Source organism: Sapajus apella, unplaced genomic scaffold (genome assembly GCF_009761245.1).
Source record: "Sapajus apella isolate SASKATOON/1434 unplaced genomic scaffold, GSC_monkey_1.0 scaffold3, whole genome shotgun sequence".
Taxonomy (NCBI): Eukaryota; Metazoa; Chordata; class Mammalia; order Primates; family Cebidae; genus Sapajus; species Sapajus apella.
In genome coordinates, this window is record NW_022436943.1 from 2,638,270 (window position 1) to 2,652,604 (window position 14,335).

The window sequence follows — 14,335 nt, forward strand, 5'->3', positions numbered from 1 at the left end:
GTTCTGCTTGTTGGAGCCTTTCCATGGCCAACCCTTGTATTTGTCCGTTTTGTGTTGCTACAAAGGAATACCTGAGACAGGGTAATTTATTTTAAAAAGAGTTTTATTTGGCTAATGGTTCTGCAGGCTGTACAGAAGCATGGTGCCAGCATCTGCTTCTGGCCAGGACCTCAGGAAGCTTTTACTCATGGTAGAAGGCAAAGGGGGAGCAGGCATGTCACATAGCAAGAGATGGGGCAAGAGAGGGGTAGGTCCCAGTCTCTTTAACAGCCAGATCTCATATGAATTCGGTACCGAGGGAGCACACCAAGCCATTCATGAAGGATCCACCCCCAGGACCCAAACACCTTCCTCTAGGCCCCACACACCTTCCTCTAGGCCCCACCTCCAATATTTGGGCATCACATTTCAACATGCAATTTGGAGGGGACAGATATCCAAACTATACCAGCCCTTCTGATCATCAAAGCAACTGAAAGTTTCTCTTGAGTCTTGTCTCTGGGCCATTCATACCCAGTTCTACCAACTCTTCCCTATATGCCCCTCACCAGCTTGATCAGAGAGTATAGCCCAAAATGGAATTCAATGTTCTAGGGAAAGCCTGAGAGACAAGACTGCTACCTTTGCTGTCTGGCCTCTATTTTTCTACCATTGCAGTAATTTTATTTGTGAGGACCATTTTTTAAAAATATGACAGACATGATAGTGTTAAAACAAAAAGCATAAATTTGAAACTCGGTCCAAACCAAAAACAGTTGATTAAAGTCCATCATTCCTAAAGTTGGTATTGGTATGCCTTCGCTCATTGGCTTATTTGATGTATTTACCACCTTCTTGATCTTGAGAGTTAGTTTCTCAATGCAAAGTTTATGTATGTGGGGGAGTAATTGAGGATTGTCTGTTTCCTAATTGGCACTTTTTTTTCATTTTATGGGAAATAATGTGACTGTCAGTGAGTAATTCTTTGAAGTAATTAATGCATTTTCTGTTTTCCAAAATTGAAACTTAAGAGTTAAAGAAAAAGATCCTATCCCATGACATCTAATTTTTTTTAGTATTTTAAGCTAGTTAATAAAGAAAAGATTGCAGATTGATATGTCTTAGAATTATTGGAAAAGGAAAATAAGCCAAAAAGAGTCACGGAAATGACATAAATCTAATAGTTAATATTAATGTGCATAAAGAATATAGTTGTCCTGATCAGAAGATTTTCTGCAGCCTGGGAACATAGCAAGGTGCCATCTGTAAAAAACTGGGGAAAAAATTAGCCAGGGATTGTGGCACATACCTGTAGTCCCAGCTACTCAGGAGGCTGAGGCAGGAGGATCGCTTGAACCCAGAAGTTCGAGGTTACGGTGAGCTATAATCACGCCACTGCTCTCAAGCCTGGGTGGCAGAGCAGGACCCCATCTCTAAAAAATAAAAGTTAAAAATAAATAAATAAAGATTTTCTAGGCAGACCAACAGGGCTGGGTCTTAATACTCAGCATACAGAGTAATTGTTGAATCAGGGAGGCTGAGACCTTTTGGGAGCCATAAGTGTTCCTCTAGTGTTACTGGTGAGTAGAATGGTGGTAGAGCTTGCTGACGACTTCTCCTCTCTACCTCCATGAAAAAGCATAGCTTACAGTTGATATGAGATACCATATTTTGCCTACTAAATTAGTCAAGTTTTGTTTGTTCTTTTTATTGCAACAGCCAATGCTGACAAGGCTACAGCATCACAGGCATTCTTATGGGCTGGGTAACATGGTGCCACCCTCTCAGAAATGGGTTTTGTAGTTTTCGTTAAGAGCCTTAAAAATATTTCTACTCTTTGATTCTACAAGTCAACAACAAAAAACCAAATAACCTGATTTTAAAATGGGAAAAGGACTTGAATAGATGTTTTTGAAAAAAAGATACACAAATGGCCAAAAGACATGAAAAGATGTTCAGCACTTCTAATCATAAGGAAAATCCAAATCAAAACCACAATGAGATATAGTCTCACACCCAATAGGATGGCTGCTATTAACAAGAGAAAACAAAAAATGGTGGTAAGGATGTGGATGAACTTGAAGCTGTGTACGCCATTGGTGGGAATGTAAAATGGTGCAGCCATCAGGGAAAACAGTATGGCAGTTCCTCAAAAAATTAAAAATTGAATTACCATATGATCTACCAATTTCACTTTTAGGCAAGAGAATGGAAAGCAAGGTCTTAAAAAGACATTTGTATATGTATGTTCATAGCAGCATTATTCACAAGAGCCAGAAGGTAGAAGCAACCCAAATGTCCATCAACAGATGAACAGATACACAAAATGTGGTATATGTGTGGCATATATATGTGTGTGTGTGTGTGTGTGTATACACATGTGATATATATATATATACACACACGTGGTATATATACATGTGGTATATGTGTATATATATATATACACGTATATATATGTATATGTATGTATATATATATACACACACATACACCACACACACACATATATATATACACATACACACACACACACACATATATATGTATATATGGAATATATTCAGCTTTTAAAAGGAAGAAAACTACAACACATACTACAACATAGATGAACCTTGAGAACATTATGCTAAGTGAAATAAGCCAGTCACAAAAAGAAAAATATTGTATGATTCCATTTATATAACTAGAGTAGTCAGACTTATAGAAACAAAAGTAGAATGATGGCTGCGGGAAGGAGGAAATGAGGAGTTGTATAATGGGAATACCAGTTTTGCAAGATGAAAAAGTTCTGGATATTGGTTGTAAAACACTATGAATGAACCTACTTATCACTACTGAACTATACACTGAAAAAAAATGATTGAGATGGTACATTTTATGTTATGTATATTTTACTATGAGCTTTTTGAATTGGAAAAAAAATAGCCAGGTGTGACGGCACACACCTGTAGTCTTAGCTACTCAGGAGGCTGAGGCGGGAGCATCACTTGAACCCAGAAGTTGGAGGTTACAGTGAGCAATAATCATGCCACTACTCTCCAGCCTGGGTGATGGAGCAGGATCCCATCTCTAAAAACATAAAAATTAAAAATAAATAAAGACTTTCTAGGAGGACCTAGAAAATCTCTAGAAACAGAAATTCCACTTATAAACCTTCCCCATTCTAATGACCACAAAAATCCATAAAATACTGGGGGAAATGTGTTGATGAGGCATACCTCATTTTATTATGCTCTGTAGATACTGCATTTTTTACAAATTGAAGGTTTGTGGCAATTCTGCATCAAACAAGTCAATTGGAATCATTTTTCCAACAGCATGTACTCACTTCATATCTCTGTGTCACATTTTGGTAATTCTTGCATTATTTCAAATCTGTTATTATTATAGCTGTTGTGATGATCTGTGATCAGTGATCTTTAATGCTACTACCATAATTGTTTTGAGACACCACAAACTGCACCTGTGTAAGACTGCCAATGGATCAATAAATGTGTGTGTTCTGATGCTCCACTGACCAGCTGTTCCCACATCTCTCTCCCTCCCCTTGGGCCTCCTTATTCCCTGGGACACAACAATATTGAAATCTGGCCATTTAATAACCCTACAATGGCCTGCAACTGATCAAGTGAGAGGAAGCATCTCATAATCCTTCCCTTAAATCAAAAGCTAGAAATGATTAACCTTAGTGAGGAAGGCATGTCAAAAGCCAAGATAGGCTGAAAGGTAGGCCTTCTGCACCAAACAGTTAGCCAAGTTGTGAATGCAGAGGAAAAAGGCTTTTGAAGGAAATTTAAAGTGCTACTCCATTAAATGAATAAGGAAGCCAAACAACCTTATCACTGTTATAGAGGAAGTTTGAGTGGTCTGGATAGATCAAACCAGTCATAATATTCCCTTATGCCAAAACCTAATATGGAGCAAGGCCATAACTCTTTTCAATTCTATGAAGGCTGAAAGAAGTGAAGAAATGACAGGAAAAAAGTTTGAAGCTATCAGAAGTTGGTTTATGAGGTTTAAGGGAAGAAGCCATCCTCATATCATAAAAATACAAAATGAAGCAGCAAGTGTTGATGTAAAAGCTGCAGCAAGTTGTCCAGAACATCTCGCTAAGATCACTGATGAATGTGGCTACACTAAAAAACAGATTTTCAATGTAGACAAAACCATCTCCTATTAGAAGAAGACACCATCTAGGACTTTCATGGCTAAAGAGGAAAAGTTAATATCTGACTTCAAAGCTTCGAAGGACAGGCTGAGTCTCTTGTGAGGGGCTAGTCACTTCAATGTGAAGCCAATGCTTATTAACCATTCTGAAAACCCTAGGGCCCTTAAGAATTATGCTAAATCTACTCTGCCTGTACTCTCTAAATGAAACAACTAAGCCTGGATGACAACACAACTGTTTATGGCATCGGTTACCGAATATTTTAAACCCACTGTTGAAACCTGCTGACAAGAAAAAAGATTTCTTTCAAAATATTACTGCTTCTTGACAATGCACTTAGTCACCCAAGAGCTCTTATGGAGATGTGCAAGGAAATGAATGCTGTTTTCATGCGCACTAACACAGTATCCTTTCTGCAGCCCAGGGATCAATGAGTAAGTTTGACTTTCATGTCTTATTATTTAGGACATACATTTTGTAAGGCTATAGCTCTCATAGATAGTGATTCTGCCGATGGATCTTAGTAAATTGAAAACTTTCTGATTTTCTTGATGTCATTAAGAACTTTTGTGATTCATGAGAGGAGGCCAAAATATTCACATTAACAGGAGTTTGGAAGAAGTCCGTTCTAACCCTCCTGGATGATTTTGAAAGGCTCAAAACTTCAGAGAAGGCAGTAACTGCAGATGTGATGGAAATAGGAAAAGAACTAGAATTAGAAGTGGAGCCTGAAAATGTGACTGAATTGCTACAACTTCATGATCAAACTTGAATGGATGAGGAGTTGCTTTTCATAAAAGAGCAAAGAAGGTTTCTTGAAGTGGAACCTACTCTCGGTGAAGATGCTAGGAACATTACTGAAAAGACAACAAAAGATTTAGAATATTCCAGAAACTTAGTTGATAAAGCAGCAACTGTGTTTGAGAAGATTACATAGAGATTTTGAAAGAATTTCTACTGTAAATCAAATGGTATCAAACAGCATTGCATGCTACAAAGAAATCTTTCATAAGAGTTAATCGATGTGGCAAGCTTCATTATTGTCTTACCTTAAGAAGTTGCCACAGCCACCCCAACCTTCAGCAACCACCACCCTGATCAGTCAGCAACCATCAACACTGAGGCAAGACCCTCTAACTAGCAAAAAGATTAGGACTCACTACAGGCTCAAATAATCATTAGCATTTTTAGCAATAAAGTATTTTAAATTAAGGTATGTACATTTTTTAGATATAATGCTATTGCACATTAATAAACTATAGTATAGTGTAAACATAACTTTTATGTACACTGAGAAACCAAAAATTTGGTGTGACTTGCTTAATTGAGAGATTAGCTTTATTGTGATGTGTCTGGAACTAAACCCATGATATCTCCAAGGCATGCCTGTACAAAGAAGTACATTGCTACTTTACTAAAGAAAAAAAAAGGAAAAAAATGTAGAAGCAACTTAAAATGACCTTAGAGAAATGAATATTATGGTAGATCAGTTTAAAATAACATGAAAACATTAAAATGATTATAAGAAAGTATGTAATAACCTCAAGTGTGCTTCAGAAAGTTTCATTCATTCAACAAATATTCACAAATATTCACTAGAACTGGACAGGTCTTCTACCTGTAAGAAGTTCATTCCCTAGGTGAGGAGATAAGGTGAAGATTGAGAAAGGCCCCTTGAGGATAGGTCTCTGTCTTGTCGTCTCTCCAGTACCTAGAGCAGTGGCTGACACACAGCAAACGTTCAGTAAGTGTTTGTTGGCTGGCTAGCAAGGATAATGCCACATACACAAAAAACTTAATTCCAGGTGACATATAACTTAAAGATATCTTATTTAACAAAAACTCTATGAAGGCTTTGGAACATCAGATGCAGACGACATCATTGAGATCAACAGGGAGAGAAGCAAAGTACATCAAAGTAGATGATGCTTCCTTGTTTCCCTTCACCCTAAAAGAAAAACCAGAAGAAGATGAGAAGGGTGTTAGCAGGGGGAAGTGGAGCTAAGGTAGCACTTCAGCTGCTAGAGTGTGCTCCGGTGCTTGAGTCACCATGTGGCCAGACCATCAGACCACTGGGCATTGCCAAGAGTGACACCATGGGTGACAGCAGCTGGCCTTAGCTGGCTGCCATGTCAGAGGCCCCAGAGTCCACCTATACTCTCAGGCCACGCTGGCTGACCCCTGACCTAAAACTGCAGGTAGGGAATAGTCGCTAGAGTCTTGTTTTCTTGTATGTTCCCCTGGGACAATCCTGGACTGGATGAGAAATTTCTGCTTGCAAATGTAGGTCAATTATGTTGATTTTATAATAATGGTAATTATGTCAGGTCTGCAGATCTGTGTTCTTTTGGAATAATTCAGAATGTATGTGTGGCATACAAATTTTCTTAAACTGCTAAATGTACATTTTAAGGGTGATTAAATTTACTTTGAAAAAATAACATATGAACATAATTTTACAAACAATATTTAGCTATTATAAATAACCTTACTTCAAAATCAGAGTTGTCTTCTTTTCCTATTACAGGTATCATCTTTTATCAGGAATTCCTTGGTGCTGCTTTTCTCACTGTATTTGTATATCTTTTTGGGTGAGTAAATGTCTCAAAGGTAAAGTATGTGAAATTCTATGACTTTTACATAGGATTTTTGGCACTGCACCTGAGGTATGGAAAATAATATAAGAAACATCAGTTTCCTGAGTTCCTAAAAGAAACATATTTTTTAACTTAGGGCCTTATGCAGGGCTTGATGGCTTTGGCTTTATGATTTAGGTATCCCTCTGAAGTTCTGAAACATTGGGAATTTTCAGTTCCAAGACAAAGACAAGATACATCCACTGGCCCTTGTTACTCCACAACCTTTCTGTACTGTATCAGCCCTACTCCAGCCTTAGGAACCCCTAGATTAGATCTAAATTAGAGAACCATGATCCTCTAGGGTCACCCAAAATAGAAGGCAGGTAGATCCCTGGCTTTAGTCATGATAACATCAGGTTTGTAGCATCCCTTTCTTGTGTCAGAGTGTGCAGCTTGAACTCTCCCCAGAGATTTGGTGGGCATCATTGCTAGCATCGCTTACAAACAGAGAGCAGAACTTTGACAATATACAGTGTATAGGAGCTTCCATGACTCCATGAGGCACTTTATTAAATGCTTAGCTGCTTCTTGATCTGGTAGTCAGCATGATCATTGTTATACAAACTTGAGCCTAGGCTATTTTCAGTGTAGGAAACCATCTATCTTGAAAATTCAATTTCATAAGATTTTTGGGCAAGGCCAAACTTCTGAGGTCTGGAAATTATGACTCCTCTTACAGCCAAGGACAACTAGATTTCTTAGAAAATTAAAGAATAAATTACTTTTTCACTTGTGTCACATACCAGAAATGGATCTGGGCGTGCATGGGTAGAAAATGAGACAGGGTGTCTACCCAAAGGGTTTTGAGCCTCAATTAGCCCCCAGATGGTAAAAACCTGGGACAGAGATCTACTGGAATCTGCCCAAGTCTTGGTTCTGAATACAAATATTGGCTGTGCTAATTAAGACAAGTACTAGGAAGCTTACCATGAGAAACTGGATGAACAAAACCAATGGGATTTATGTCATCATGTAGAATACGGAGCTCAGTCATTTAATACCATGAGTCTGTTTCAGTGTTCTTGTATTCTTTATTAATATTATCCTTACAGGTGTTTTCTGTCATTCCTTGGTGTGTTTTTGGTCACAAGAAACCGAGAAAAGGAACATCTGCAACAGTCTTATATTGATTTTGGAAATATTCCTGGTAAAATCATATATTCTTTATAGTGGAAAATTTGATCCTTATAAATGAATAATTGTTGGTATTATTTTGGGTGGTGAGTTAATATAAAACATAATTCTTACCCTCAAAAAATGTACATTTAATAATGAAACCAAAGGTGATATTTTAAGTGTAAATGTTACTAATAATTTATTGAATGTCAGTTTTGCACAGAACTGGGGATTTAAAGGAACTGACCATGTTTTCTTGATTTTGGGGATTTCCTTTTTGGGATTCCTTAAGTTGGAAAAGGGTAGAGAAAAGAGTAGCAATGGCTAGCAGCAGCAGACTCCTGCTGCTTGGGGTGCCTTGAAGGAACACCAAAGAAGTGTTCCTTAGGCGGCTAAGGAACGTGTCCTGGGGGAAGCCTGGGGTGGCTTGTGCACTGTGGCTCAGGACAGTAACCAGAACGCAGGTAGCTTCTTCCCCTTTCCTCACCCCGCCTACCCAGAGAGCAAACATTCATTGTCTTTCCTGTTCTCACTCTCACTGAGAAATAACTCGCCTAGTCATGTAGACAACAGAAGCCAAGTCCGGACAAAGGAAGCCGTCTGCTGTGTCACCTCCTCCCCTGTCGGCCCACCGCCAGCACTCTCCCGCTTACTGGGGATGTGGGCAGAACTACAGGTTTCTAGGCAGGAGTGGAGATAGTCTCACAGCTGTCTCCACCATTCTGTTAGCATCATGCCTGTGAAGCAAAAACTAGGAAAGCCTCATCCCTAAGACTGAGAAATATGGCCCAATGCAATGAATTCTGTGTTCTTTTTGCCATTTGAGCTCTCTTATCTGCCAGAAGCAGTCAATGAAAGAATTGGCATCAGTGGCAAGGGGGCATGTGATAGAAGCCTTGTATGGTTAGAGGTTCTTTGGTAGGAAATAAAGTGTGATTTTTTTTTTTTTTTTTTTGAGATGGAGTCTTGCTCTGCCACCCAGGCTGGAGTGCAGTGGCGCAATCTCAACTCACTGCAGTCTTCCCCACCCGGGTTCAAGCAATTCTCGTGTCTCAACCTCCCGAGTAGCTGGGATTAAGGGTGTGCCACCACCATACTCGGCTAATTTTTGTATTTTTAGCAGAGATGGGTTTTCATCATGTTGGCCAGGCTGGTCTTGAACTCCTGACTTCAAGTGATTTGCCTGCCTTGGCCTCCCAATGTGCTGGTGTTATAGGCATGAGCCACCATGCCCAGCCTAATTATTTTTAACTCTATTTTTTAATTTACAAAGCCCAGTGCATAGGCTCAGTAGCAGCCCTAGAAGCCACTATCACAGGCTATTTTTCTATGATATTCTATGCATTCGACATGGAAAAGAAGACACAACCCCCGGAAGAAAGGCTTGGAGATAAGTGAATGCTTCATGTGAATCTCTGGGCTAACCCCACCTGATTTTCATGCCCAGCATGTAGATCCCATGGGGTGGGGCAGTGGCTCTGACATGGACAGATTTTTTATCACGTAGCTAGAGACACTGCGTTCCAAGGGCCTTTTCTTCCTTGACATTCACCTCTTATGTTTAGAGAGTGCCCACATAGTATAAAAGAGAGGCGATAAAATGTGGCCTAGATTGAGAGGAAATTACTAAGACTTATTTTTCTGTAAGACCTCAAAAGATTCTTTATGATTATTATCTCCACAGGGAAACAAATGTTGGACAAAATACAACCAGATTCCAATAGCTTATCCTATGGAACTTTGCCTGATGGAAGTGACTCAACAAAGAGCCAAAGTGGAGAGAAGAAAGAGGTCTAAAATGCCGAGAGGGATGGCTGTTGGCCTGTTATTCGATACCACCTTTTTAAAAAATTGCACATGTTCAATTTGTGTCAGCAGCTCTTTTATAAAGCTGATGTGCTAGCATTCGTTTCGGTCCTTCCCCCACCTCAGCATCTCTGGACAATCGGCGACTTCCTAAGCTCTGACAGTCTCATGTTTCCATGGAATGTGATTTGAAGTGTTCCCCACACCCTGGACCTCTCCCTAGTGATTATCTAACCAGCTACACCTTAATCAGAGCCCGACTGCTCCAGCAGGCATGTTGCACAGAAATGTACATTTGCAATTTGGCCATAGGTTGCATAAGATGCCTTCTCCCACGGGTAGTGTCAATTGTTTCACTTTAAAAAAATACATTTTAGCCCCATAACCTGACTCCCGAAAGAAAGATTTGAGGGTGGCCTCTTTTTTCTAAGACACCATTTATAAGCCTCCCTATAAAAATCTCACCTTTCTAATCCTAAATTAGAATGGCAAGTCATCTTTTCTGAAAACTCATGGTATCAAAGTCCTCCTTTGAAAATTAAGGGTCTCTTTAAATTAGAATTTATAAATGGCATTCAGTGATGGTGCATACCTAAATTAAAAGACCTTGACTGGTGGGCTTTTTAAATGTAAGAAGGAGGAAGTTTAAGAAGTAGGGCTGTGCTTGCTTCGGTAGCCCGTGTACTAAAATAGGAAGAATGCAGTTAAGATTAGCACGGCCCCTCACAAGGCTAACACATAAATAAATGAAGCATTAGAGAAACAAAGTAGGACCAATGTTTATGTTTTAATAAAAATATAGAATGGTGACATTTTCTTTAGCCGTATGATTCTGTTATACTTGAAACTGAAGAAAAATTGAATATCCTATGCCTTTGTTTTTATAGATCTTATAATTCCTCAAGTGGGTTTATATGTTGTATTCTCCATACAAGTCTCAAACATCACATTTAAATTCTTAGTGATACTTCCACTACACATCATTTCTTCCCAAAGGCATTATCTCAAGCTTTGTAAATTATTCTAGATAAAAGGAGAGTTGTGATTAGAGAACTGAATTTCAGCCATTTAAACCTGTAGACATAGAACATGACCTAGTGGTCAAACCTGAGCCTCACGGGGAAGCCCAAGTGCTCCTGTGCCCTGAATGGCTTTTCCACTCCAGTTCATCACAGATCTCCTGAGACACATTTACAGGTAGAATCCATAATAATATCTGTTATTTATGATCTACCTAATATTTAGAGGAGAAGAAAGGAGGTAGCCTTCATTGTAGCCAACATGAAACAATAAGCCCAATCCTTACTGACATTTCAAAGCCTATGACATGTCTGTCCAATATCATTCCAACCAATGGTCTTGCATTTAACTAGATTGTTTAACTTGGTGGTATTGAGGCTGTAACCTTAATGGCTCAGGTCTTTTAGCTTTGTTCTTTGTCATAATCTGCACTCCTGACCAGACTAACCAAACCCGGCTGCAAAGGAAAAAGATTTGAATTGATCACCAAAGTATGAAAAATACCCCAAAACCCAGGTCTGGCTCCCAAACTCTAGGTAATAATTCCCACCATTACAGAAAGTGTCCCATGCATTCAGAGAAAGCAGTCATAATTTATGGCATATTTTACTGAATAGGTCCAGCATATTGGTACTACAAGGCTCAGCCGAAAAATGTGTCTGGTGCCTTAAACTACAGGTTTCTGCTGACTCTTAAAACTGGTTTCAAAGATTGGGAAAACAATTAGATTGAAGAGTTTTGCTTCAGGTAGAACTGCATTCACAGCTAGAGTGCATGAGGTTTTCAGCATTGTAGAATTTCATACAGGCACAAGCATAACACCAGTACTTCAGCGGCCGCCAACAGTTGCATCTATTAAACATTTTGAGAAATGACATTGACATATGCACATTTAAGCAACCAACAATATTTTAGAAGTCCAGGTAACATATAAAATATATTTGGACCTAATTTTACTTTCTATATTGCTCCTCCAAAGTAAGGTAAATAGGAGTTTTGGTTGTACTGGCTTGTAAGATTTTTTAAATTACACAGTGCATGACCAAACTAAAGCCAACTCAGTCCTTCCCTTGGCATCGTGAGTTGAGGTTCTTTAGCCAACAGTTAGCTCACATGACTATTTGTCTGGATCAAGGGTCGGCAAAGTTTTCAGTAAAGACCCACAAGTACATATTTTAGAGTTTGTGCTGTCTGTCCCAACAGACAGACATGGTGTCTGTCCCAACTACCTAAGTCTGCCATTGTAGAATGAAAGCAGCTGTAGACAAGATGTAAACAAAAGAGCATGGCTGTATTCCAATAAAACTTTATTAACAGGCCAGGCACAGTGTCTCATGTCTGTAATCTTAGCACTCTGGAAAGCCGAGACTGGCAGATCATCTGAGGTTAGGAGTTCAGGACCAGCCTACTCAACATAATGAAACCTTATCTCTACTAAAAGTACAAAAATTAGCCGGGCATGGTGGTGGGTGCCTGGAGTCCCAGCTACTCGGGAGGCTGAGGCAAAAGAATCACTTGAACCTGGAAGGTGGAGGTTACAGTGAGCCAAGATCATGCCATTGCACTCCAGCCTGGGCGACAGAGCAAGACTGTTTCAAAACAAAACAAAACAAAACCAAGTGGCCAGTCTGTGAGCTATAGTTCGCCAACTCCTGGTCTAGACTCTTCTGCCCTTGCTATGCAGCTTGGGCATTCAGGGAAGGAATTTAAAAAGTGACACTCATGGCTCATGACAAATGAGATACTGTGGGAGAATGGAACCATGGCTTGATAAATTTGTCTTCTGATATTTTTGCTTATATAAGTTATAAATGGAAGTGATGAGTTCATTCTCAGGGTCCAAGTTTCTCTCTTTTGAAGGCACTGGTTCTTTTGTGAACACCAATAACTACCTTGAAGAGCCTCTCCGATCCCACATTCCAAGTCGATAATAGCTTTGGAAGTGAGTAACAATGACCTCTCATATAGCAGACTAAAGCAGGGGCCTTTACCATCTGATTGTTTTTTGGCTTAAATGTTTGCTTGCCCTGTAACTAGAATGCTTTCCTTACCAGAATCACTTGAAAACAAACACAATAAAAGAATTTCTCAAGCAGTGACCCAGAATGCATTCTTCCCCCTTCTCAATACCCTACACGCTCCTAGAGATTCTGTTCTGCGGCAACATAAGAAAGGAAAAGACAGATTTCACAGATGAGTGCCATTTCAGTGCTATGAAAGAGGAATGGTGATAATGTGTAAGTTTGGCTCAGAAAGACGCAGGTGTAATGGTGGACATGACTTAAATGGATAGAAATGTCAAGCCAAGTTCCCTAAGCCAAGAACCCTCTTCGTGCTCCTGTTTCCAAGGATGCAGCTCATCCAGGAATGGGTGAGTGTACACACTCAGCCGCGCTGAAGGCTGCCTCAGTGCTTGCCAATTTAACAGTGATCTGATGGACAAAAACATGAACCTTCCCCACGCTCTTCCAGACGGCTTTACTTAAACTCTGTGGCTGGTTATAGAGGTGATCTTTGCACTGGGCAGCTGCAAAGCTAATGCACATGTTTGGCACCAGTGAATGTGCGTCCTTTAGTGAGGTTGCTAGACAAACACCACACATTTTGAACGATTAGAACAAAATCTCAAAATTGAACCCAACGTGATTGTGTGGGGAATTTAGAGACTGCTTCTAATCATTAGACTCATCAACAGTCTGGCTCTTATTATGACCATCTTGAAGTAAAAAAATAAAATAAAATTCCACACATACACAGTTTTAATGCAAATATAGACCAGTCTTGGGCTATTAAACCTAGCATTTTAGCAATTGTGGTAAATGCAGGGAAGAGCCTTCCCACCCAGGAATTTTTGAGTCTGTTCCCTTTCTCACCAGCCTCAGAGTACCACACAACATGATGTCTGGTGCCAGGAAAGCAAATCAGTTACAGGAGCTGTGGCCCATCCAAGGCAGCTTTTCGTTTTTTTCTTGAGAGGGAGGAAACTCCTCCTTTAATGTTGGTCCTTATTGAGAGTTAATGAGTCCCAACCACAATGTAAAAGAGGAATATCAATCCCAATATCAAATAAATGTGGTGTCTTGGGGTGCACCCTGCTGAGCCAGGTACTGCCAAGAGTTTCACAGAGTTCCAAGCAAGATGTAAGATAGTCTCCATGTTCCAGGAAAGAATCTCCTTCCCAGGGAGCTGGGAACTGCATAGCCAAGAAGGAGCCCTCCATTCCTGATGGGACCAGCACGCATGGACTAAAGCCACTTTGCACACGTGAGCTGCTGCTAGCCAAACACGAGCCAGTCCCTCCAGTGTGCATGCATCCCGCTTTCAGAGCCTTTCCCTCATGGTTCTAATCTGAAAACCAACCTCAGAAATGTTCTGAGGCTTGGGCTCTGCTCCCTCTATTCAAAGCACCTCACCAAAACCTTCTAAACACTGTTCACGAACAAGGAGATGAATCAACTCAAGAACTCTTGACCCAGGGACTCGAAGCCGGGGTCATTTGCCTGATTATAGACTACTAGCTCAATTTACATGTCTCAGACTTAGCAAATGTTCATTAATTCACTCAAACATAATTGATCACCTACAGTTTTCAATGTAACGCACG

General features: G+C 39.9%; 1 protein-coding gene and 1 non-coding gene across 5 annotated transcripts in view; both read left to right on the top strand.

Moving 5' to 3' along the window:
- Window positions 1-12,830, top strand: part of NIPAL2 (NIPA like domain containing 2) — a 100,512-nt gene extending 87,682 nt beyond the window's left edge. For 2 of the 4 annotated variants that reach the window (XM_032248275.1, XM_032248285.1), the window contains 3 exons: window positions 6,678-6,741; window positions 7,842-7,936; window positions 9,590-9,702. In XM_032248275.1, the coding sequence (XP_032104166.1) occupies window positions 6,678-6,741; window positions 7,842-7,936; window positions 9,590-9,702 (272 nt within the window). Of the gene's footprint in view, window positions 1-6,677; window positions 6,742-7,841; window positions 7,937-9,589 lie in introns of all 4 variants that reach the window. The other 2 variants (XM_032248268.1, XM_032248294.1) reach the window with 2 other exon arrangements.
- On the top strand, window positions 10,372-10,477 carry LOC116536032. Its single transcript, XR_004262442.1, has one exon. It is a non-coding gene; the product is annotated as a U6 spliceosomal RNA (small nuclear RNA).
- Window positions 12,831-14,335: the final 1,505 nt, after the last annotated feature.